This window comes from Somniosus microcephalus, chromosome 1 (assembly GCF_052327205.1).
Source record: "Somniosus microcephalus isolate GS21.2 chromosome 1, FLI_Smic_1.0, whole genome shotgun sequence".
Classification (NCBI taxonomy): domain Eukaryota; kingdom Metazoa; phylum Chordata; class Chondrichthyes; order Squaliformes; family Somniosidae; genus Somniosus; species Somniosus microcephalus.
The window spans coordinates 215,461,988-215,487,341 of NC_140987.1; the positions used below are offsets into that span (position 1 = coordinate 215,461,988).

The 25,354-nt window shown below is 45.6% G+C and overlaps 1 protein-coding gene across 1 annotated transcript in view; it reads left to right on the plus strand.

Moving 5' to 3' along the window:
- The window catches only part of map1b (microtubule-associated protein 1B), a 127,448-nt gene that overhangs the window by 91,157 nt on the left and 10,937 nt on the right, over positions 1–25,354 (plus strand). The window contains exons 4-5 of the mRNA XM_085989950.1: positions 9,497–9,637; positions 10,542–16,551. Coding sequence (XP_085846076.1) covers positions 9,497–9,637; positions 10,542–16,551 — 6,151 coding nt within the window. The remainder of the gene's footprint in view (positions 1–9,496; positions 9,638–10,541; positions 16,552–25,354) is intronic.

Below are 25,354 nucleotides of genomic sequence, written 5' to 3' on the forward strand. Positions count from 1 at the left end.
CGTGTCCCCTACATTCGCATGGGTTGCCGCGGCTGTGGGTTCCCCTGATGGGCCGCCTTCCTCTTGCTCCTCCTCCTCTCCTGAGGGGCTGTCACTGGCAAGTTCAGGGACCTCCTCCTCACCATCTGAAAGCAGGAAGGCACAAGAGTAGCTTTAGAGTGAGGAGAGGGCGTCAGCGAGGGATGCATGAGTGGTGGCATTCAGCGCATTGGTCGGACAGTGGCAAAGGATGTAGATCTGATGCGCAAATGGGACGAGAGAGGTCCAAAAGGTGATGTCCTTACCATTGGTGCCCAGAACAGGGTCGGCATCTCCACATGCAACGGGGCCAATCACCCGGCCACCCATGATGCGCTCCACGCGATGTTGCAGCTCGGTGAGCGGCTGGATCTGGGGTCGGCCCCCCCCCGGTCGCAGTCCGGCTCTTCTTGTTATTGGCCAGCTTGGCCTGCAAGAGAAAGGACGGCCTCTAAGTACAGTGTGTAGCCCTGATCTTGTGTGCACTGCCTCCCATGGTGGAATAGCCTGGCCAGTGTGTCGCCCTGATCTTGTGTGCACTGCCTCCCATGGTGGAATAGCCTGGCCAGTGTGTCGCCCTGATCTTGTGTGCACTGCCTCCCATGGTGGAATAGCCTGGCCAGTGTGTCGCCCTGATCTTGTGTGCACTGCCTCCCATGGTGGAATAGCTTGGCCAGTGTGTTAAGTGCAGAATGTGCAATTGATGTTCATTCCTGTCCCATAGCTGCTGGATGAGGGCTGGCCATTAGGGCTTTCAGGTCCCTTTGCCCATAATGTGAGGTGCACATGCAAGGATGAGGAGGTCACTGGAAAGGGTACTCACCCTGACAATCCGAGTGAGGTCATTAAACTTTTTGCGGCATTGGACACCGGTCCTGGGGACCTCGCTGTTGGCTGACAGCTTGCTGGCGACATGCCTCCAGGCTCTCCGGTAGACGCGGACCGGCGCCTTCCTGCCATTGTCCGGGTACAAAATATGGCACCTCTTCTCCACACCACCAACCAGCACACTCAGATCACGCTCTGAGAAGCGCTGCACTCGTTCATGGGCCTTCTGCATGGCTTCAGGCGCTATTTGGGTCCAGCAGCAGTGTTCAGGCCTAGCTGGAGGGCTCCACTATCCAGGGCGTGGCAGCAGACCAAGTCGACCCTTCCCCCTTAAGAGCTGGCCGGCGCCAGGGTGTCTGCTGTCAATCACGAGATGGCCGCACCTGCGCTGCGCCCGGCCTCGGCGCTCTCGCTCAGCACCTCTGGCTTAGCGCCTAAAGAGAGGCGTCCAGCGCCAGTTTTAGCGCTCGAGCAAACTCTTAGGGCGAAGCTAATGAATTTCGGAGAAGTGGCCTCGATTTGGCGGCGGGCGCAAACTTTAGCGGCCGCCCGACTTTACCGCCCCAAAAGTGGCTACAATGAATTTCTAGGCCTTTAGACTCACCTCACACACTTACCTCTCCACACTTGCACTTATCACTCACCTGCACACCAGACATTTCGGCCCCTCCGACCCCCACAGACCCATGGCTCGCCTCGCTGACCCTGGCGAAGTTCGGAGCCGTCGGGAAGCCCACACTTTAGGGCTCAAAATAAGGATTAGCCAAAAAACTGCCTGTTATAATTGGCACTAATCCTCTTCCCGCCTCAAGGAGACGGGACCCGGCGCGGGTCAGGTACCCACCTCCTGGGAAGATGACACGGAGGCGAGTTGGGGGCGGGATGGGTACCCGCTCCCAGATTCTGCTATTTTACCGGCAGTCCCGCCTCCATACCCACCTCGCCAAGGCTGGGAAAATCACCCCCATGGAAGCAGGCCATTCAGCCCAACCAGTGTTTCTGTTTATCTTCCACACGAGCAATAATCTTAACCCTATATGCTCACCTATTCCCATATCCCTTTGTTCCTTTTTCCTTCAACCACCTATCTGACCTATTCTTAAATGTTGACATGGGGCTGGATTTTCATTGAGGAGTCGGGTAGGAGGCGGGACTACAACTTTTGGGGTTGTAGTCCCGCCTCCATCGAGTTCTAGCCAACCCACACGATTTTGACTTGATTGACCTTGTTGAGCCCGCCCAGCGGGCTCAGCAGGCCAATTAAGGACCACCTGGCAACAGGTGACATCACAGATTGACATTTCATCTGTCGAGACCTTTTGACAGATGAAATATCAGCATTTCACAGCTGTTTGAAGCTGTCAAACACTGACAATCTGTACTCCAGGTTAATTTCTTCCTCAAGATGATTTAGGGATCTCCCCGGAACAGAAAGCAGAGGCTGAAGATTTTGACAGCTGGTGGCCATTCTGCTTTCTGTGCCGGTGAGATGAGGGACTCCAGAGACCTGAAGGAAGGAAGGCTGTAAAGGTTAGTAGAACTTCTTTAAACACTTTACACAGACCAAACACACTTACCTCTGCACTCATGCACCCATCACTCACCTGAACACTGGACATCTCGACCCCTCCATCCCTTCATCCCGACGGCCCACCTCGCTAACTTGGCGTGGTTTGGAGCCATCGGGAATCCCACATTTCAACAATGAAAATAGGGATTAGGCTAAAAACTGCCTGTTAACTACCTGTTAACAGACAGTTAATTGGCACTAATCCCCTTCCCGCCTTGGGGAGGCGGGTCCCAGTGCGGGGCGGGTACTCGCCTCCTTTGAAACTGGCATGGGGGCGGGAACCCTGATTTCGGGATTTTAAACCCCCACACGCCTCCAATCCCGACTCCACGGCCCAATGAAAATCCAGCCCATGGCCTCTGCATTAATCACTAACTCCAGTTGTGCATTCCACAGCCACACAAACCTCTGTAAAATAAAATCTCTTACTCTCTGTCCTAAGTCTAGTACATTTAATCTTCTATCTCTGTCCCCTTATTCTAAACCCCTCAATCACTATATAATCTGTTCCATCCTGTCATAATTTTAAACACTCGTATCATTAATGCTTCTATCTCTTCAATTTTGTTTTGATTGCTTTGTGCATTCACAAATATACCTCTTAATCCTGACTCCAGTTTTTTGGATCATTAATCTTGGAGCTGAAAATGCATGAGTCTGTGTTCCCAGCATAAGTGCCAGATGTACCCACTGGAAACCTCTTCCGTTGAACCTTCTGAATTTTCTGGGTTCAGTAGGAGATTCACTACTGTGCAATTTTATGGTGAACACCTTCCCCCACTGCACTAGTTAGATTATTCTCAGCCTGCTTCAGGTGAAGCCTGTCATAGATACATAGATACATAGAAGATAGGAGCAGGAGTAGGCCATTCGGCCCTTCGTGCCTGCTCCGCCATTCGATGAGATCATGGCTGATCCTTTAATTCAGTATCCCGTCCCCGCCTTCTCTCCGTAACCCTTAACCCCTTTTGCCCGTAGAAATATATCTAATTCCCTCTTAAATATATTTAATGAGCTGGCGTACACTGCCCTCTGTGGCAATGAGTTCCACAGGTTCACCACTCTCTGAGTGAAGAAATTCCCCCTCATCTCTGTCCTAAATGGTTTAGCCCTTATCCTTAAATTATGTCCTCTAGTTCTGTTCTCACCCGCCAAGGGAAACATTCCTTCTGCATCCAGTCTGTCTAGACCTGTCAGAATTTTATACACTTCTATGAGGTCCCCTCTCAATCTTCTAAACTCCAGTGTGTACATCCCTAAACTACATAGTCTCTCCTCATAGGTCATTCCCGCCATTCCTGGTATCAGCCTGGTGAATCGCCGCTGCACCCCCTCCATGGCAAGAACATCCTTCCTCAGATGAGGCGACCAAAACTGTACACAGTACTCGAGGTGTGGTCTCACCAGTGCCCTGTACAGCTGCAGCAAGGTATCCCTGTTCCTGTATTCTAACCCTTTTGCTATGAAGGCCAGCATACCGTTTGCCTTCTTGACCGCCTGTTGCACCTGCATGCTCGCCTTCAGTGACTGGTGTACAAGAACACCCAGGTCTCTCTGTACTTCCCCCTCTCCCAATCTATTGCCATTTAAATAATAATTTGCCCTCCCGTTCCTGCACCCAAGGTGGATAACTTCGCACTTGTCCACATTATAGTGCATCTGCCATTTATCCGCCCAATCGCCCAGTCTGTCCAAATCGCTCTGGAGCTTCCTGGTCTCTTCCTCTGAGCCCACCCCCCCTCCTAGTTTAGTGTCGTCTGCAAATTTGGAAATGCTGCATCCGACTCCCTGATCCAGGTCATTAATGTAAATTGTGAACAGCTGGGGGCCCAGGACAGATCCCTGTGGTACCCCACTTGTTACTGCCTGCCATTCAGAAAATGAGCCGTTTATTCCAACTCTCTGTTTTCTATCTGACAGCCAGTTCCCTATCCACGCCAAAACTTTCCCCTTTATCCCATGAGCCTCAATTTTCCATGCTAATCTTTTATGTGGGACCTTATCGAAGGCCTTTTGGAAGTCCAGGTACACCACATCTACTGGCTCTCCCCCATCTATTCTACCAGTTACTCCCTCAAAAAATTCCAATAGATTAGTCAAGCACGATTTACCCTTTGTAAATCCATGTTGACTCTGTCCTATCCTGTCCCCATTTGCTAAGTGCTCCGCTATTTCATCCTTAATGATGGACTCCAGCATTTTGCCCACAACTGATGTAAGGCTTACAGGTCTGTAATTACCTGCTTTTTCCCTACCCCCCTTTTTGAATAGTGGGGTAACGTTAGCTACCCTCCAATCCATCGGCACTGTTCCCGAGTCTAATGAATTCTGAAAAATCATCCTTAGTGCATCCGCTATCTCTAGGGCCACCTCCTTCAGTACCCTAGGATGCATGTCCATCCTCTACAGGCCACCTCGGCCCAGATCTGGTCCCAATGTCCTAGAGTTCAGGGGTGTCCAAGCCTTTTGTCTTCATGGATTGCATAGGTGTGCACCATGGTGGCCACAAATAAGGGCCTATTTTTCTGGCTGCCTCCTGAGTGCTAAGCAGGAGCAGTGCATCTCACCAGGCCACTTATATATCCGAGGACACTCCAGCAGGGCCTATCCCCGAGAAGATCCAGGAAAGTAACAGGCAGCTGCAGGCCTGGGGGATGGGCACCTTGATCTCAGTTGGCAACCAATAGGGTTTCGGGGCCTGGGGGACGAGATTAAACTCATCTGTGGAGTAATTCTTTGCCATGTGGACCCTATGGTTGGTGGGGACTCCAAGGGAGGCTATAGGGCATCGTTAAAAGGACAGAGACTGGGCAATCAGAGGCCGGAATTTTCTGAGGTAAGAACAGGTGGGTTGGAGGCGTGGGTGGGGAAGTGAAAGTTGAAAAAATGTGAACCCCGACCCCAACCCGCCTGCTTTCACCTTTAACTCAGGAGGGACGGGGGGTGTGGGGAGGCTGCCAACACACTGCCAGGAGGCGGGTTGGCAATTTAAATATTATAATAAGGCCTGAAGCCTCTACTTTAACCTGCTTTGCAGGTTTTCCTGCAGGCGGCCAGGGATCCTGGGGCTTGGGATTCCCGGTGGCTGCAACGAGGCGGCCTCAGCTTCGGGGAGCAAGCCTTGTGGGCCGGGAGGAGCCTGCCCTTCCCCAGGATTGGACCCCCCTCGCACCCCCAGGATCATGACTCAGCCCCGGGGTCAGGGATCGGACCCCTCCCGGATTTCGAACTCCGCGCACCCACCCCCCCAGGCTTGGACCACCACTTACCTCGTCCTGTGGCCTCCTGGTCTGCGTTCCCCGCATGACTGGAAGCCAGCCTCTCAATCAGGCTGACTTTTGGGCGGGGAACCTGAACTTCCGGGTTTCCTGCTGTCTCCTGTCTCCCGGGTACCCCTGCACCGTGTGGGTGGGACCCGGCATATCCAGCCCAGGGTCTCTGCCCTTTCTTAGCTTTTCACAGAGAACTAAGCATTCACTAGGGGTAATGGTTAGTGAAATCAACCCTATAAAGTTTAAATTGGTGTTACCATTAATTTAGATACATATCAAGCTGTTGATACTTAATGAATATGCAGTCTTGGTACTTCTGATTTAGAATTTATCCACCAACTAGGTAAGAATAATTCTTTACAGCCTCCATAAATAACATAAACAACAACTTGCATTTATATAGCGTCTTTTATTGTGGTAAAAAAGTCCCAAGGTGCTTCACAGAAGCGTTATCAGACAAAATTTAACACCAAGCCACATAAAGAGCTATTAGGACAGGTGACCAAAAGCTTGGTCAAAGAAGTGGGTTTTAAGGAGCGTCTTAAATGAGAGAGAGAGATAGAGAGGCGGAGATTTTAGGGAGGGAATTCCAGAGCTTAGGGCCCAGGCAGCTGAAGGCACAGCTGTCCAAAAAAGACTGTTACCTAGGCTTTGAAGGCCAGCTGTAGTTATTAATTTACTTTATTCTTTGAAATACTGACTTAGAAAGAATGGGAAGTTTTTGTAAATAAAATGTACAGGCTGAGTAATGGGAAAAGTCATAAATCTGTAATATATTAAAATGGCCTGGAATGTGCGGTCAGCAGTGAAGAGAAGGTGTTCGCTGCTGGCCCCGAAGTACGTTCCGCACAAGGATCTCGCAATTCCTGTGTCGAGAAATTCAGGTCTTTCTGACCTTCAATTCAAATCAACGGACTTAGTCGGGATTCTCTTGTTCGAACTGCTGTGACGTCAACAGGCTGTCTAAGCAGCCGTTCAAAAGGCAGAATTCTCACAGAAGCGATTAATGAAGTGAGTAAGCTCTTAAAATTCTAACTTTTTAAAATAGTTAGAGAAAGCAAAAGAGAGATTGGGGCTCTCACGTGGGGAAAAGGCAAACCTGAAATAAAGATGGACAAACTTAAAAAATGTTTTTTGAAAATTTTCTTAAATGTTGGCTCAGCGCAGCCAGTTTCGGAGCTGTCATTGACAGACCACAACTTCGGGAATTCCACAGGCCAACACTGCCAGTTCGCCATCATCCCGACTGCAAATTCCGGACCATTAAATTTGCTATGTATGTCACGCGCCCCATATTTGGGTGTCGCCGTTATGTGACACTCAGTCATGCCAACAGCTGCACATTTTTACCACTAACTGGAGCTTCATAAGATCCAGAAGCTGCAGATCCCAAGACTTATACTTTAAGCCATCACTAGTGTATTCTAAGGGTAATCTGCTTGTCTTGCCTTTCTGTGGGCAATGCCACGAGAGATCCAATTTAAGAAGTTAAAATTATGAGACAACGCCGCTTGCAATTGCTCTCAGTTAAGAAACAGAATGGGATTCAATGAGTAGACAATCAGAGATCAACCTGCAATTATTCATAACAGTAGTGCTTGCTGCCTTCCTAACCAAATGGAAAATAGCTGAAAATACAAAGGCCTAGAAATTCGGTGGGCTGCGCCACCAGTTAGCACCTAGAGGGCACTCAGTGGCTTTAGCGCCACTGGCCACGCCTCCCGCGATATTTAGCAGGGCGCTAATGTCGGCGTTAGCCTGTAGCGCTGCACCGCCACCGATAACGTCATCGGTGTGCGCAGCGCCCCGCTACTGCCCCTATCGCGATATTTGGTCGCGCCCGCATCTGTAACGCCGATTGCAAATCGCGCCCGGTTCACGGGGCCTACCTGTGGCGGTAGTGGCGCAAATTAAGGTGGAGGTGCGGGGCGGCCATTTTTTCGGTGGCCGCCTGCCAGTACCTCCGTCCCAGGCCTCCTGATCGCCACCCCCCGCCCCCCGGGCAGTGCTGGCTGTGTCCCGAGAGCCCGGCACTTCTCCTCGGTGCCGGGCTCTTTTGCCAGCACTCGCGATCGGTCATCGTGCTGGTGCAGGCCCCTCCCCCTTAAGAAGGGGAGGAAGGCCTGCAGTACCGCAGCGTGCCGTGCTGCAGCGTGTGGCGCTGCGGCACGTTGTGCTGCGATATTCAGTTTCAGCGCCCCAAGAGGGACGCGGGGCGCCTCGAGCAGCGCCCCGCGTCCCTCTTGGGGCGCTCAAACTGAATTTCCGGCGGGCGCAACTGCTCCGTTCGCAGTGGTAATTCCGGTGCCCAGGCGAGCTTGGCGCCCCGTTTGGAGCTCCACCGAATTTCTAGGCCAAAGAGTAACTTACCAAAGTTGGAATCATTTCTTCACAGCTAATCGTTGCATGTAATCATTCCAACCTTGCTTAACAGTAGTTTTCTCTGTATTCTAAGGTGTAACTTATTTGCAGTTACTATATAGTATAAATCTGGAAGCATGTTTTATTTCACCTGTAACATCATTGCTAAATGGGTGAGTACCAGGACTCTAGCCAGTACCATTACATTCCTGGTATTGGGAACTCAGAGGGCAGGATTTTCATTGGGCCGTGGAGGCGGGATTGGAGGCGTGTGGGGGTTAAAATCTCGAAATCGGGGGGGCACGAACCCATCCCGCCTCCATGCCAGTTTCAAAGGAGGCGGATACCCGACCTTTGCTGGGACCCGCCTCCCCGAGGCGGGAAGGGGATTAGTGCCAATTAACTGCCTGTTAACAGGTAGTTAACAGGCAGTTTTTAGCCTACTCCCTATTTTTATTGCTGAAGTGTGGGATTCCCGACGGCTCCAAACCACGCCAAGTTAGCGAGGCGGGCCGTCGGGCTGAAGGGCTTGGAGGGTTCGAGATGTCCGGTGTTCAGGTGAGTGATGGGTGCATGAGTTCAGAGGTAAGTGTTTGGTGTGTGTAAAGTGTTTAAAGAAGTTTTACTTACATTTACTTACCTTTGCAGCCTTCCTTCCTTCCTTCAGGTCTTGGGAGTTCCTCATCTCACCGGCACAGAAAGCAGAATGGCCGCGAGCTGTCAAAAGTTGCAGCATTCAGCTTTCTGTTCTGGAGAGATCTCTAAATCAGCCTGAGAGGAAGGAATTAACTTGGAGTACAGATTGTCAGTGTTTGACAGCTTCAAACAGCTGTCAAATGCTGATATTTCATCTGTCAAAAGCTCGACAGATGAAATATCAATCTGTGACGTCACCTGTTGCCGGGTGGCCGTTAATTGGCCTGCTGAGCCCGCTGGGCGGGCTCAACGAGGTCAATCAAGTGAAAATCGCGTGGGTTGGCCACAACTCGATGGAGGCGGGACTACAACTCCGAAAGTTGTAGTCCTGCCTCCTACACGCCTCCTCAATTAAAATCCAGCCCTCTGTGGGAATCGCAGGTGTAAAGCTGTGCCGTAGTATGGAATGGCATTGTTTATCAGGAGTGCCAGTGTGTTCATCAGCAGAATGTTCTGTGCAACATTTGTTCTTCCTTTACTAATTATTAAGAGTTACACATGGCTGTTATTATTATAGGGTAGATTTTCTCAATTTGTGTTCCCAATGCATGATGGTCAATGTGGGGACAGCAAATTTGTAAAATCTACCCATGCTCCCAGCACAGTCCTTCGTGTACTGGGAGCACACATTGGGTAAATCCTACATGGAGGTCAGCAGGTGTGAGAAGCTCCACGCTGGGAGTGCAAGTTTGTAAAATGTACCCTGGTAGCTATTTGCACTACATTTCTAAGCCATGTATCCTTTTCTTAGGTACGCCTCTTGATCACTGATGCTGCTCGACACAAGCTGCTGGTGCTAACTGGACAGTGCTGTGAAAACACAGGGGAACTGATTCTACAGTCTGGTTCATTCTCATTTCAGAACTTCATTGAAATCTTTACAGATCAAGAGGTAAGTCAGCAAACGCTTTGCACTTTGATACTGCCAGTGCTGGTCTGCTGTAAACCTTGTTTCAACTAACCTATTTTGGATCTTGGGGAGGTGTTGTCAAACCATTTGGAGGCGAAAGAAATAAAATAGTCCATCACTGGGGAAATGGGTTATCTAACATGGTGGCAGTCAGCAATTGCTTTGAGCTGGTGTTTAAGCATGCCAAAAATGTTGCTAGTGAAGCTCAGTGTGCTGTTGGATTGTGCTGAACAGGCGGATTTACATACATTTAAGAACTTCCTGCTTGCAAGGCAGAAATTCCGGGCTGTAAGGAACAATCCCAGGTTACTTCTTTAAAGATCATTACTAGCACCAAGTAATAAAATTGGTGTCTTGAATTTTATTGGGTTATTTGTATAAATTTATGTACTGCTTTATTTCCCTACAAAACAGGTTACAATAAAATTAATCATCCTTTACCAATAATCAGATTTCCTACATCTCTGGATATCTCGTTAGCAAGGGGGGGGGCAAGAAAATTACCTTAAAATAAACCCACATGTAAAAATGTAAATGGAAAAAGACAGTTCTTATATATTTGTAAATGAATGGGGATTTACTGAATACAATTGGGACTTTAGAGAAAAGTGACATTGCACACAAACACGCTATGAGTTCTGTTTTCTCTATAATCTAGCTACACCAAGTTAAAATGAGCAATTCAAAATATTTACATTTATTTCGGTAATGGAAGGTACGAATATTTCATTGTTTCTTTCTGATGTGAGTATTCCTGATAAGTAATTATAATTCATTTGACAGGAATTGATTGTAGTACAATCTATTTGTAAAAGGCAACTTGGTGTTAATTGAGGTCTTTCATTAATTGCTACTAATTAAGCATTATCTTTTATTCTGCTGTCAGATTGGAGAACTACTAAGCACTACACATCCAGCCAATAAAGCCAGCCTCACATTATTCTGCCCTGAGGAAGGCGATTGGAAAAACACAAACCTGGAAAAGCATAACCTGCAGGACTTCATCAATATAAAACTGAACTCAGTCTCCATTTTACCAGAAATGGAAGGACTTTCAGAATTCACTGAATATCTTTCAGAATCGGTTGAGGTACCATCATCCTTTGACGTATTGGAGCCCCCAGCATCTGGCGGCTTCCTGAAACTATCAAAACCTTGCTGCTACATTTTCCCTGGTGGGAGAGGTGACTCCGCTTTGTTTGCTGTGAATGGATTTAACATGCTTATAAATGGGGGTTCAGATCGTAAGTCATGCTTCTGGAAACTGGTTCGACATTTGGACAGAGTCGACTCAATTCTACTCACCCACAATGGAGCTGATAATCTCCCCGGAGTCAACAGTTTGTTGCAACGTAAAATAGCAGAACTAGAAGAGGAGCAGTCACAAGGGTCCACCGCTAACAGTGACTGGATGAAAAATCTTATCTCACCTGAGCTGGGAGTTGTATTTCTTAATGTCCCAGAAAATATGACAAACCTGCAGCCTAACTTCAGGGTCAGGAGAAACACTGAGGAAACCTGCCTTACTCTCCAGTACTTAAACAAATTGTCTATAAAACCAGAACCCCTGTATAGGACTGTAGGAAATGTCATTGATCCAGTAATACTGTTCCAGAAAATGGGTGTGGGAAGACTGGAAATGTACATTTTAAATCCAGTGAAAGGAAGCAAAGAGCTACAATTTTTCATGCAGCATTGGTCCAGCAACAACAAAGCTAAAACTGGAATAGTGTTGCCAAATGGCAAAGATGCAGAAATTTCATTTCCATACTTGACTTCAATATCCTCATTGATTGTATGGCATCCAGCTAATCCAACTGAGAAAATAGTACGTGCCCTGTTCCCAGGAAATGCTCCACAGTACAACATCCTGGATGGATTAGAAAAACTCAAGCATTTAGACTTCCTGAAACACCCAGTGGTAACACAGAAAGAGCTAACAGCTGCCTTGGCTGTCCCAACAGTTAAACAGGCCAAGATGAAACAACGCAGTGACAGCAAGGAGAGTCTCAAATCTAATTCTAAGCCACCTGCTGGTAAAGGGGTTAGGAAGGATGCCAAGGAAGAAGCACCAGAGGTGGCAAAACCTACTCCAGTTAATCAACAAGAGGCTGCTAAAGAAAAACTTCAAAAGGTAGAGAAGAAGGAAAAACCTGTAGTTAAGAAGGAAAAACCCAGAACAGAGTCACAATCAAAGCCTGAAGAGAAGGAAACAAAAGCAAAAGAAGAACCAGCTAAACAGGAACTTGAAGAAAAAACACACAGAGATGAAAAGCAAAAGTCTGAGAACAAACCAAAACCTGTAAAGGAAAGAATCGTGAAGAAAGAGGTAAAAGCAAAGAAACCAGAAGACAAGAAAAAAGAGGAAAAGGAAGTGAAAAAAGAGAGTGCGAAGCCAGAGGCAAAGGAAGACAAAGCAGTTATTAAAAAAGAAAAGGTTAAAAAGGAAGAGAAGCCTAAAAGAGAAGAAATAAAGAAAGAAACAAAGAAAGATATTAAAAAAGAAGTGAAGAAAAAAGAAACACCATTGAAAGAAGCAAAAAAGGAAGAAAAGAAAGAAGTCAAGAAAAATGACAAAGATGTCAAGAAAGACCTGAAGAAGCCTGCGAAGGAAGTCAAAAAAACTGTGACTGCAACTGAGGCCAAAAAATTACCAACAAAGCCCAAAGTGGAAAGGAAAACTGAACCAATAAAGAAGGAAGACACTACCCCAAGTAAACCAAAAGAAAAAGGAAAGCCAAAAGTAGGCAAGAAAGAGACCAATGTTTCCATGGTGGGAGCAGCAGGGGCAGCAACAGCAGCAGGGGCAGTAACAGCGGCAGCAGCAGCAGTAGTTACTGTGACTACCGATGAACTTGAGATTGAACGATCACTAATGTCTTCACCAGAAGATTTAACCAAGGACTTTGAAGAACTTAATGAAGAAGAAAAAAGAGACATACAAGAACCTGTTGTCCCAACAGAGAATTCAATCAATAATGAAGTGCAAGAAGCTGCACTTGAGGAAAAGGTAGGGCTTACAATTCACAGAGATGCTTTAGAGACAGATGAATCTCCTGATGAAGGAATAACAACCACTGAAGCAGAAGGTGAATTTGAACAGTCTCCTCAAGAGTACATTGAGACTGGAAATAAGGTCACATTAGAAAGATTTGAGGATGAAGGTGCTGCTTTTGAAGAATCCTCTGAACCTGGTGACTATGAAGAAAAGGCAGAGACTGAAGATGTTGAGGAGCTAGCAGAAGATATGGTGGAAAAGATGCTCCCAACCAAAACTGAACATGAGCATGTCGTTACTGGGGGGAAATTTGAGGCCGAAGACATTGAAGCAGAAGAATTAATTGAAACTGAAGAGCCAGTTGAAGTTGAAGAGATAGTAGACAAAGAAGAGACAGAAGAATCCGAAGCTGGAGATGATCATAGAGAACGAGAAGACTTTCTTCTTGAAAAGGCTGGAACTGAAGAAGAGGCAGAAGATGAAGAGAATAGAGTAGATGATAGCAAAGAAGCTGAGATTTATGAAGAGAAAGATATAGGTGAGACTAAAAGCACTGAGATAGATAAAGTAAAAGTTCCATCCCCCGGTGCAGCTTTGGATAAACTCTCTGCATTTCATTCTTCAATTATTGACCAAACATTGTCTATTCGTAATGAAACAATACCTACTGATTTTGAAAGTGAAACAACAGTTTCTGATGAAGAAATCCATGAAGAGCCACCAGAAGAATTTACAGCTACATCAGGTTTTACTCAATCGACAATTGAAATTTCTAGTGAGCCTACACCAATGGATGATATGTCCACACCTAGAGACATTATGAGTGATGAGACCAACAATGAAGAAACTGAGTCTCCTACTCAGGAGTTTGTAAGCATGACAAAGTTTGAAACTACTGTTATTTCTCAAGGTCAAGAGGGAGCCAAGCTTTCTCCAGTTCCTGACACTTACAATGGACTCTCATTAGAAACTTCAAAAACTGATGTGACGCAAGGTGATGATTATCCAGCTTCGGCCTCAACAATATCGCCTTCATCATCTCTGGAAGAAGACAAGTGCTTTAAATGTCCATCAACTGGCATTTGTATTCCTAAACATGATGAATGTGAAAAACAGGAGGACCTAGAGGCTGAAATGCAGGAGAATCAAATAAAAGATCTTGAAACCAAACTAAGCCCTCCAAGGAGTCCAGTTGGATCTTCACCACAATCTAGGACACCTTTAAGTGATCGTAATGTCAACTTTGATTTGACTCCATCAGAAATCAAGGCATCCACAGGTCTTACAGCATCTGACCATAAAGTTCCAGATGATCATTGTGCTAGTCCTGAAGAAAAAACCTTAGAGATGGCATCTCCCGCACAGTCTGGTCCTCCTAGTGCTGGTCACACCCCATTTTATCAGTCTCCAGTAGATGAGAAAGACAGTCAAGTTCCAACTGAATTAACAGGAAAATTCCCAACCCCAATTATTATTGAGACTGATGATATGAAAGTCGATGAGACTAGTCCAAGGTATAGTCCCATGGATGAGCCTGTACCCGATTCAGAATCACCTGTAGAAAAAGTTTTGTCTCCGCTACGTAGTCCCCCAATGTTGGGTTCCAGTTCACCTGTTGATAGCTCTCCAAATGATGGAGAAGAATTCCCAGTACAATTTCTTGAAGGTGCAATGGAACTCACAAGCGATAAACTTAAACTTCTTTCTTCACCCCGTCTTTATCCATTTAAAGATTTTTCATCCAGTCCTGCTGCACCTGAAAAAGAAAATGCAGCAGGTTTTGAACTGTTGACCCCCAAAGATAGTTTTAGCCAGGAACGCAAAGTGGAGGAAAGCGCAGTTGCTACCTTCCCATCACTCGGTCCCTTTGAAGCACATAAAACAGCAGCTGAACTGTCCCCAACACTGGTAGATTTCAGCCAGATTGGTTCTATTAAAGAAGACAGCAAAATGTCTATTTCCGAAGGAACCACATCAGACAAATCAGCTACTCCTGTTGATGAGGTGGTAGCAGAAGACACTTATTCCCATATAGAAGGTGTTGCATCAGCTTCAACAGCATCTCTTGCTACAAGTTCTTTTCCAGAACCTACAGCAGATGATGTATCTCCCTCATTGCATGCAGAAGTTGGGTCTCCTCATTCAACCGAAGTGGATGAATCCCTTTCAGTATCTGTTGTGCAAACGCCTACAGCATTCCAAGAAGCTGAAGTTTCACCTTCTAAAGAGGATTGCCCAAGGCCGATGTCAATTTCTCCTCCAGAGGTCTCTCCAAAAACTGCAAAATCTAGAACCCCTGTACAGGAAGTTAGGTCACCTGAGCATTCAACAATGTCTGTGGAGTTTAGTCAGGAGTCACCTGAACAGTCTTTGGCTTTGGACTTCAGTAGACAATCTCCTGAACAACCTGCATTTAATGCCAGCTTCCAGCACATATCTGAAAATGGGCCTACTGAAGTAGATTATAGTCCATCTGACATGCACGAGCCTGGATTTATCCCATGTGGCATGCCTACACTTGACAGACCATTCTACAATCAAGAAAGGGATCATTTGCAATTTGGTTCAACCCCACCTACAGAGGCTTCTCCATCAACTTCATCTGCTCGTACACCACAAACAACTTCTCCACTCCAAGAGGAATATGGTGTTTATACTTCAGTCCCATCTGTCATCCCATCTGCAAAAGCAATTATTTCTGGAGAGCCATTACTCTCAGAAAGGGTATCAACTGCCCATACACCGCAAACAACTTCTCCACTGCAAGAACAGGAGGATCTGCAGATGTTTGATCTTTCGCAGTCTCCTTCACTTGCAAAAGAAGTGTCTCATCTGCACATGTATGATTCATCAAGCTCAGGTCTGCTGCAGGAGAAGACTCCAGTGGTATCATCAATGTTTTCTTCTTCAGAGCAAGTATCTGCTGTGTATGCATTGCGCTCATTACAAGAGCCTGCTCTCTCACAAAGCAAAATTCCAATAGTGCAGTCAGACATGGAAGAAATGGAGATATTCAGCAGCAAACAAGATAAAGCCAAAGATATACGTGAGCTTGGAGATGGACATTTTGCATCCAGAACAGTGCATCCAACAGAGGTTCAACATAGTGCCGATGTATGTTTTAAAACTCCTACTTCATTCAAGCTCAATATGGCTGATCTTTCTCCTTCTTTTATCAATCCAAGCCCATTAGAATTTTTTGAGCAAGAAGATGCTCCTGAAGATCTTGAAAGACCACTGACACAAGGTGGAGGAGCCCAGCCCCCATCTGGTGGAAAGCAGCAAGCGCGTCAATGTGACGATACCCCAGGAACGTCAGTCAGTGAGTCAGCTCCATCACAGACTGATTCAGATTTTCCTCCTGGAACAGAAGAATGCCCGTCCATCACTGCAGATGCTGCCTTAGACTCCGAAGATGAGTCAGAAACTCTTCCTACAGACAGAACACTTGTACACAGACCAATGGATCCCCCACCTGTTCTGTTAAAGGACCCTAGTCCTCCTCCACCACATCCAGATGTTTGCATGGTAGATCCTGAAGCGTTGCCTACTGAACAGAACGTGGCAAAGGCAGATAAGCCTTTGAAGAAAGAGGTTAAAGAGAGAACGAAGACCAAAAAACAGGCCACGAAGACAAAGTCTTCCTCTCCTTCTAGAAAAGCTGACAGCAAACCAAAGCATCCCAGTGCTCCTTCCAGAACAAATGCACCAGCATCTGCTAAGGAATCATCTGATAAAACTGCAAAAACAGCTTCTCCTAAAAAGAAAGATTCAGTGGACAAAGGAGCCAAAGCTAGCACTAATCCAGAAGTAAAGGCCGCTCGAGGTGATGACAAAGAAGCAAAGAATGCTACTAACACCACAAATTCAAAATCTACACATACTACTAAAAATCCAGGTAAAATGCTTAGGGGGAGAAATTCCGTATTGCCCCATTTGGGGGCGGTAACTTTTGAAAGCTGGGAAACTTAGCGTCAGGTACTGATGATGCCCAGTATTTAAAAAATTGGGTTTTAGTGCTCCAGGAAGGAAGTGCCCGGCCTCCTGATGAACGCCTCCTGCAGCTGCCGGTATTTCCGCCCAGCGATGCTGCAGGGGGGCAGAACCGAAGTTCAGGTCCGGGGCGCTGTGCAGCCGGATGGCGTCACAATGACGCAGGAGATCGTGGCTCCTGGGGTTACCGCCGCCGCAAAACGCCAGGTGAATTTTGCGGGTGGCGGTAACATTGCTGTGCCCGGTCGGCAAGTTGCTAGCGCCCCATTATCAACCCCCGGAGACGCTAATCAACCGAATTTCTACCCCTTAGACTTTATATAGTGACCTGGTGCATTGAATAATTCAATTTAGATCCAGAATACCACAACATTTTGAGTATTTAAGCTCTTTTAAAATAAATAAACTTATTTGCCAGGAATTTCCACAAGTGTTCTCTTGATCTCCCTCCATAACCTTGCAAGAAACCCAGGAGGAATTTATGCCATTTCCCAAGGGTCTCTGCTGATCATTCTCCGAAGTTACGGTGGGAAATTGGGACAACATTACAGAAATTCTCCCACCATAAACCCTGAGGAAATTCTGCCACCTTATATAACCTCAGTTTCTGTAAATGTTAGTGTTAAGTAGAAGCAGGAATGCACTAAATGATTGAGTACTTGTTCACTCACAGTGCTTTTTATTGTGCTTTGATTAGGCTGGACTTTTGCTATAGTATTCCTTACACGGTTAAATTATTGATTAGGTACCACATTTTCCTCTTATTTTGAAAAAAGGCTAAATGTCTTTTCTCATGATTTTAATGATCTTCACAATAAGCAATTATGTGCAGCATAACTTGTTAATGTGAATGGCAGAAAACTGGTTTATCATGCATTTGTAATGGTCCGTTAACACTTCTCAAGCAGCAAACAGACCACTTAAGCAGTATAAGTAAGGAAACGTTTGTTAATTCAGCTTTAGAGTGTGTAAAGCTTTTGAGAAATAGCTCCACAGCAAATTTGTGAATCCATTTCACTGACAGGACCATGGAGGTCCCTGTCAACTGCATAATGGCAAGACCGATCAGCTGCCCCCCAAGTTCACTACTAAGAAGCACTAGAGGAACTTCACAACTGAACAAGGTTCACAGTTTGAGAAAGAGCACCGCAGAAAGGCAATTATAAAGTAGCAGTATTGGACAGATGCAGAAATGAAGTTAAGTGGTAGATAATTAACATTATATCAGTAAAATCTTATACAGAGAACTGTTAATTAAGATGTAACAAGGAAGATAATACAAGGCTACAAAAGCAAAATACTGCGGATTCTGGAAATCTGAAATAAAATTAGAAAATGCTGGAAATACTCAGCAGGTCAGACAGCATCTGTGGAGAGAGGAACAGAGTTAACATTTCAGGTTGATGACCTTTCGTCACCATGCTTAAGAGTCTCTGAGCTAAGCTACTAAGATGTCTACACCTAGAATTTCTGTTTGCCCGATATGGAATGAAAACTCTCTGGACTTGTGTACTTGGGGTATGATCATAGGGACTTACCGCACTTACCGAAGGCCAAAGAGCTTAGGCACAGGGTTGTTAAAAAAAAATTTTTTACTTATTCATTCTTGAGATGTGGGCGTTGCTGGCAAGGCCAGCTTTCATTACCCATCCCTCGTTCCTCTGAGAAGGTGGTGGTGGACTTGCTTGCTAGGTTACAGAGCGCAGTTTAGAGTCAACCACATTGGTGTGGGGCTGGAGTTAATATAGACCATACCGGGTAAGGATGGTTTCCTTCCCTACAGAACATTAGTTAACCATTTGGGGTTTAGTGACAATCCGACAGCTTCATGTTCACTTGTGAATTCAAATTCTAAATTTTAAAAATCTGGAAATAAAAAGCCGGACCCAGTAAAAGTGACCATTGGTGACTGAACGTCTCCAAGTGCATGTGGGCGTACTGCTAAGAACATAAGAAATAGGAGCAGGAGTAGCCAATCGGCCCCTCGAGCCTGCTCCACCATTCAATAAGATCATGGCTGATCTGATCCTAACCTCAAATCTTCTATCACTCTCCATCCCACCCGAACCCATGTGATCTCCCGGGAGAGGCAAAAAACCAGATTAAAAACCCAATGGCCAATTTTGGAGAAAAAATCTGGGAAATTCCTCTCCGACCCATCGAGGCGATCGAAACTCTTCCAGGAGATCACGCTGTCCCTATATTTTCTACAGTACTTACCTTCTGTAAAGGCGATCTCCACCCCAGCCAGGAACAGGGATAAAACCATCTCCTGAAATCTAACAGAATTAGAACACAAGAAGTAGGAGCAGAACCAGGCTACACGGCCCCTGGGCCCGCTCCACTACCCACAGGGCCATGACCATTCCGAACCTAGACTCATGTCCAATTTCCTGCCCGCTCCCTGTAACCCTTAATTCCCTTTACTTCTAGGAAACTATCTATTTCTGTTTTAAATTTATTTAATGATGTAGCTTCCACAGCTTTCTGGGGCAGCAAATTCCACAAATCTACCACCCTCTGAGTGAAGAAGTTTCTCCTCATCTCAGTTTTGAAAGAGCAGCCCCTTATTTTAAGATTATGCCCCCTAGTTCTAGTTTCACCCATCATTGGGAACATCCTCACCGCATCCACCCGATCAAGCCCCTTCACAATCTTATATGTTTCAATAAGATCGCCTCTCATTCTTCTGAACTCCAATGAGTAGAGTCCCAATCTACTCAACCTCTCCTCATATGACCACCCCCTCATCCCCAGGATTAACCGAGTGAACCTTCTTTGTACTGACTCCAGAGCAAGTATGTCTTTTCTTAAGTATGGACACCAAAACTGTATGCAGTATTCCAGGTGCGGTCTCACCAATACTGCAGCAATACCTCCCTGTTTTTATATTCTATCCCCCTAGCAATAAAAGCCAACATTCCATTGGCCTTCTTGATCACTTGCTGCACCTGCATACTAACTTTTTGAGTTTCGTGCACCAGGACCCCCAGATCCCTTTGTACTACAGTACTTTCCAGTTTCTTGCCATTAAGATAATAACTTGCTCTATGATATTTCCTGCCAAAGTGCATAACCTCACACTTTCCAGTATTGTATTCCATCTGCCAAATCTCTGCCCACTTACTTAGCCTGTCTATGTCACTTTGCAGGTTTTTTATGTCCTCCTCACTCACTACTTTCCCTCCCATCTTAGTATCATCTGCAAACTTTGATATGTTACACTCGGTCCCCTCCTCCAAATCGTTAATATAGATTGTAAAGAGTTGGGGACCCAGCACTGACCCCTGCGGAACACCACTAGTTACTGATTGCCAGTCTGAGAATGAACCATTTGTCCCAACTCTCTGCTTTCTGTTAGAGAGCCAATTCTCCACCCACGCCAGAATATTACCCACAATCCCGTGATTTTTTATCTTGAGCAATAATCTTTTGTGTGGCACCTTGTCAAATGCCTTTTGGAAGTCTAAATACACTACGTCCACTGGTTCTCCTTTATCTACCCTGTATGTTACTTCCTCAGAGAACTCAAGCAAATTTGTCAAACATGACTTCCCCTTCATGAAACCATGCTGAGTTTGTCCTATTAAATTATGTTTATCCAAATATCCCGTTACTGTCTCCTTAATAATGGACTCTAACATTTTACCAACCACAGATGTTAGGCTAACAGGTCTATAGTTTCCAGCCTTCTGCCTACTACCCTTTTTAAATAAGGGTGTTACATTAGCAGTTTTCCAATCTGCTGGGACCTTTGCTGAGTCCAGGGAGTTTTGGAAAATTATTACCAATGCATCCACAATCCCTACCGCCACTTCCCTCAAGACCCTAGGATGTAAGCCATCGGGTCCAGGGGATTTATCCGGCTTAAGTCCCATTATTTTACCAAGTACCACTTCCTTAGTGATTTTAATTGTATTTAGCTCCTCTCCCCCTAGAGCCCCCTGTTTGTCCAGTGTTGGGATATTCTTAGTGTCCTCTACTGTAAAGACTGATACAAAATATTTGTTCAGCGTTTTTGCCATCTCCATGTTTCCCACCATTAATTTCCCAGTCTCATCCTCTAAGGGACCAACATTTACTTTAGCCACCCTTTTTCTTTTTATATAACTATAGAAACTTTTGCTATCCATTTTTACATTTTTTTCTAATTTACTTTCATTATCTATCTTCTCTTTCTTAATCAATCTTTGAGTTATTTTTTGCTGTCTTTTAAAGACTTCCCAATCTTCTATCCTCCCACTAGATTTGGCTACCTTATATGCCCTTGTTTTTAGTCGGATACTATCCTTAATTACTTTACTTAGCCACGGATGGCTATCTTTTCTTTTACACCCTTTTTTCCTCAGTGGAATATATATTTTTTGAAAGTTGTAAAATAACTCCTTAAATGTACACCACTGATCATGTACCGTCTTACGCTTTAATCTATTTTCCCAGTCCACTCTAATCAATTCCGCTCTCATACCTTCATAGTCTCCTTTATTCAAGCTCAGCACGCTTGTTTGAGATCCAACCTTCTCACCCTCTACTTGAATATGGAATTCAACCATGTTATGGTCACTCATTCCAAGGGGATCCTTTACTAGGACATTTTTAATTAATCCTGTCTCATTACACAGGACCAAATCTAAGGTTGCTTGCCCCCTGGTCGGTTCAGTTACATACTGCTCAAGAAACCCATCCCTAATACACTCAATGAACTCATCCTCAAGGCTGCTCTGCCCAATTTGATTTGTCCAGTTAATATGATAGTTAAAATCCCCCATAATTATAGCTGTTCCCTTATTACAAGCCTCAACTATTTCCTGATTAATACTCCGTCCAACAGAGTTGCAACTGTTCGGAGGCCTATAGACTACGCCCACTAGTGTTTTTTTCCCCTTATTATTCCTTATCTCTACCCAAACTGTTTCACTATCCTGCTCCTTTGACCCAATATCATTTCTCTGTATTATAGTGATTCCTTCCTTTATTAACATAGCCACCCCACCTCCCCTCCCTTCCTGCCTGTCCTTCCTGATTGTTAAATAACCTGGTATGTTTAATTCCCAGTCATGGTCACCCTGCAGCCATGTTTCTGTAATGGCCACAAGATCATACCCATATGTAGTTATTTGTGCCGTTAACTCATTCATTTTGTTACGAATGCTACGTGCATTCAGATAAAGAACTTTCAAATATGTTTTGTGACACTTAGTTCCTGTTTTTTCCCCTTTTACTACTTTACCTTTTACTCTATAACTTCTGTCCCTTCCTGACACGTTCTGTTTTTTAATTTCCCCACTGCTACCTAAGTCTATGACCTTCTCCGTTGTCATTTCTGTTATTTGCTCTCCAGAAACCTCCCCCCCACTAATTAGTTTAAAGCCCTCTCTACAGCCCTAGTTATATGATTCGCCAGGACTCTAGTCCCAGCACTGGCCAAGTGGAGTCCGTCCCAACGGAACAGCTCCCTCCTGTCCCAGTACTGGTGCCAGTGTCCCAAGAAGCAAAACCCATTTCTCCCACACCAGTCTTTGAGCCACGCATTTAACTCTTTAATTTTATTTATCCTAGCCAAATTCGCTCGTGGCTCAGGTAATAACCCAGAGATTATTACCCTTGAGGTTCTGTTTTTTAATTTGACCCCTAGCTGCTCATACTCCTTTAACAGAACCTTCTTCCTTGTCCTAACTACATCGTTTGTACCAACATGGACCACGACAACTGGATCCTCCCCCTCCCACTCCAAGTTTCTTTCCAGCCCAGAAGAGATGTCCTTAACCCTGGCACCGGGCAGGCAACACAGCCTTCGGGACTCCCGCTCTTGACTGCAGAGAACCCTATCTATCCCCCTAATGATACTATCCCCTACCACTACAACATTTCTTTTTACTCCCTCCACTTGAATGGCCCCCTGTACCATGGTGCTGTGGCCAGGTTGCTCATCCTCCCTGCAGTCCCCACTCCTGCCCTCACAGGGAGTAAGAACCTCAATCCTGCTTGACAAGAGCAAGGGCTGCGGCTCCTTCAACACTACATCCTGGATCCCTGTACCTTCCTCACTCGTAGTCACACCGTCCTGTCCCTGACCACGGACTACATCTGCAGTAATTAATTTCATAGGTGTGACCACCTCCTGAAACATAGAGTCCAGGAACTTCTCCCCCTCCCTGATGTGTCGCAGTGTCTGAAGCTCGGTCTCAAGCTCTTTAACATGGAGCTTGAGTTCCTCTAGCAGCAAACACTTATCGCAAATGTAATCACCGTGAGCCTCAATGGGGTCCACCAGCTCCCACATTTCGCAACAGTGACACATCACCTGTTCACCCATATCTGTGTAATTAATTAAATTTCTTATTATTAGTTATGAAGACCCTCTGCCCTGATATAGATGATAATATTACACCACTATTTAATAGGACTTACCAACTTAAAGGTATAGAAGAGAAGGAAGAGAACCTACCAACCAGCTGATCACCAACCTCCCTCGTAGAAGCTGTCTGGGGGACCTGTCTGGTTGAATTGTCTCACTGCTCCACGTCCGCAGTGTTGGATTAGCCTGAGAGAGGGAAGCAAAACAGAGCAACAAGCACCCCCTCACCTCCCACTTGCCCGAAAGCCCGCCCCTTTTTATACCCGGATTCTACTTCCGGTTTCAACTCCCCAACAGCTTAATTTACTCAAAAAAATTTAACTTACTTCAAATAATTCACTTTTTTACTCACTAAAATTCAGTAAATGCACTTAAAAGACTTTTTCTGCCACTTACCAAAGTCTGCTTAAACTTAATGCGATTGCTGGAGTTTGACCAACTAAAACTGCAGTTTAGCACCACTGAATGCAGGTAATCTTCCTGCTGCTTGTTCTGCTAGGACCAACCTACCTATTAGGTTATTGGCTTTCAGGGATATCTGGAGTCTTAATGGGATGAATCCCATCTGCCATTGACCGGTCCATCCCTTGATGTTCCATTAATGAGCCAGGCTGGCTGGTCAGTCATCAACAGTGCCTGGAATACTGTGAACCTGTCTGGTCATGTATCGGATTACTGAATCTACCATGGAAGGTCGCCTTGGTTACAACCTTTCATCCCAGTCGTGCCATCTTAGTGCTAACTTGATCCCAAAGAGTTTCCACTTGAGAACCCCTTCTGTTCTCTGCTGTAGAGGATTATGGAAAGGTGTCACCAGGCATGGTTGCACCATGTCTTTCACATCTTCAATGAGCCAGCTATCCATTATTCCTCTCCTTCATGGAGTTGTGCCACATTTGACTGCCCCAGAATGAAAACAACCTGATGTAAATTATTTTAGAATCATAGAATGGTTATAGCACAGAAGGAGGCCATTCGGCCCATCGAGCCCGTGCCGGCTCTCTGCAAGAGCACTTCGGCTATTCCCACTGCCCCGCCCTTTTCCTGTAGCCCTGTAAAAAAAATTCCTTCAGGTACTTACCAATTTCCTTTTGAAAGCCACGATTGAGTCTGCCTCCACCACCCTTTCAGGCAGTGCATTCCAGATCATAACCACTCGCTGCGTAAAAAGGTTTTTCCTCATGTCGCCTTTGGTTCTTCTGCCAATCACCTTAAATCTGTGTCCTCTGGTTCTTGACCCTTCCGACAATGGGAACAGTTTCTCTCTATCTACTCTGTCTAGACCTCTCATGATTTTCTGGTGGCATTCCACCAACTGTCATTATGCAACAATGCCCCTTCCTGTTTAGGTATGTCAAAGAATTGTTAATGGACACAAATGACTACACGTGTACAGTGAATAATACCTGTAGTGTGATAAAGCAACCATTTTCAAAATCTTTAGCTGCCTCTGCTGCTAATTGTTACTGAACTATATGTAAGTGGGTGCATAGCATAACAGGTCTTTAGTTAACACCTTAATGGAGTAGCAGTCAGCAAGATAGCAGACTCCTGTGATGCCCTAAGTGCTTGGGAGAGACCCTGTGGCATATAACGTGAGAGCACTGGTGGCCTTCACTGCCAGTAGTAGTTGATTGTCTCCGCAAGGCCTCTCTGTTCAACCTAAGCATTGCACCTTGGTCAAGCCCCCTGGTAGTTAATGCTGTTGTGGTAGATCTACTGTCTGAGGTGTTTGTTCTGCAAGATGTGCGCTCATCTGCTCTCTATATTCCTGGGTTGTCCTCTTCTTCCGACCCAGCTGTATTAAGAGTTACTCAGCAATGGCTGCTACACTGGCTGTAAGCTGAAAGCTCCTCTGTACCATTCACTTCTCAATGCTGTGGATACATTGAAATCTTGTCCTTGGTAACACCATTCTGAACTGGAACTCAGGGCCCACTTTTCTTTTATCTTTCCCTCCGCTCCTCTCCTGGCTGCATAATTGTGACCAAGTTGTTCTTGATTGGCTTTTAACAAGGTCTTAATAAGCAAAATGTATTTTCTGTGCTGCTAATTTCTGTGAACATATTTTAGGATGGGAGCAGGACTCAGTCAGAGTAGCATTCAGGTGAGGACAGTTTAGGCCCCCAGTGGTTGAATAGTGCTCCAAAGTGCATTGTCAAGGCTCGCACATGATGAATGGCTTGGCCAAGGTTCTGTTGGGCTACCAGCATCTGCAGAACTATATCCAACATGAATCAGTGCCTTCAAGAACGGCAAGGAGAAATTGGGGAAAAATGCATTTGATTTAAGTATCGTTGCTAAACTATAGTGTTTAGATAAAAACTTTGGAATTCAAATTCTCTTAAAA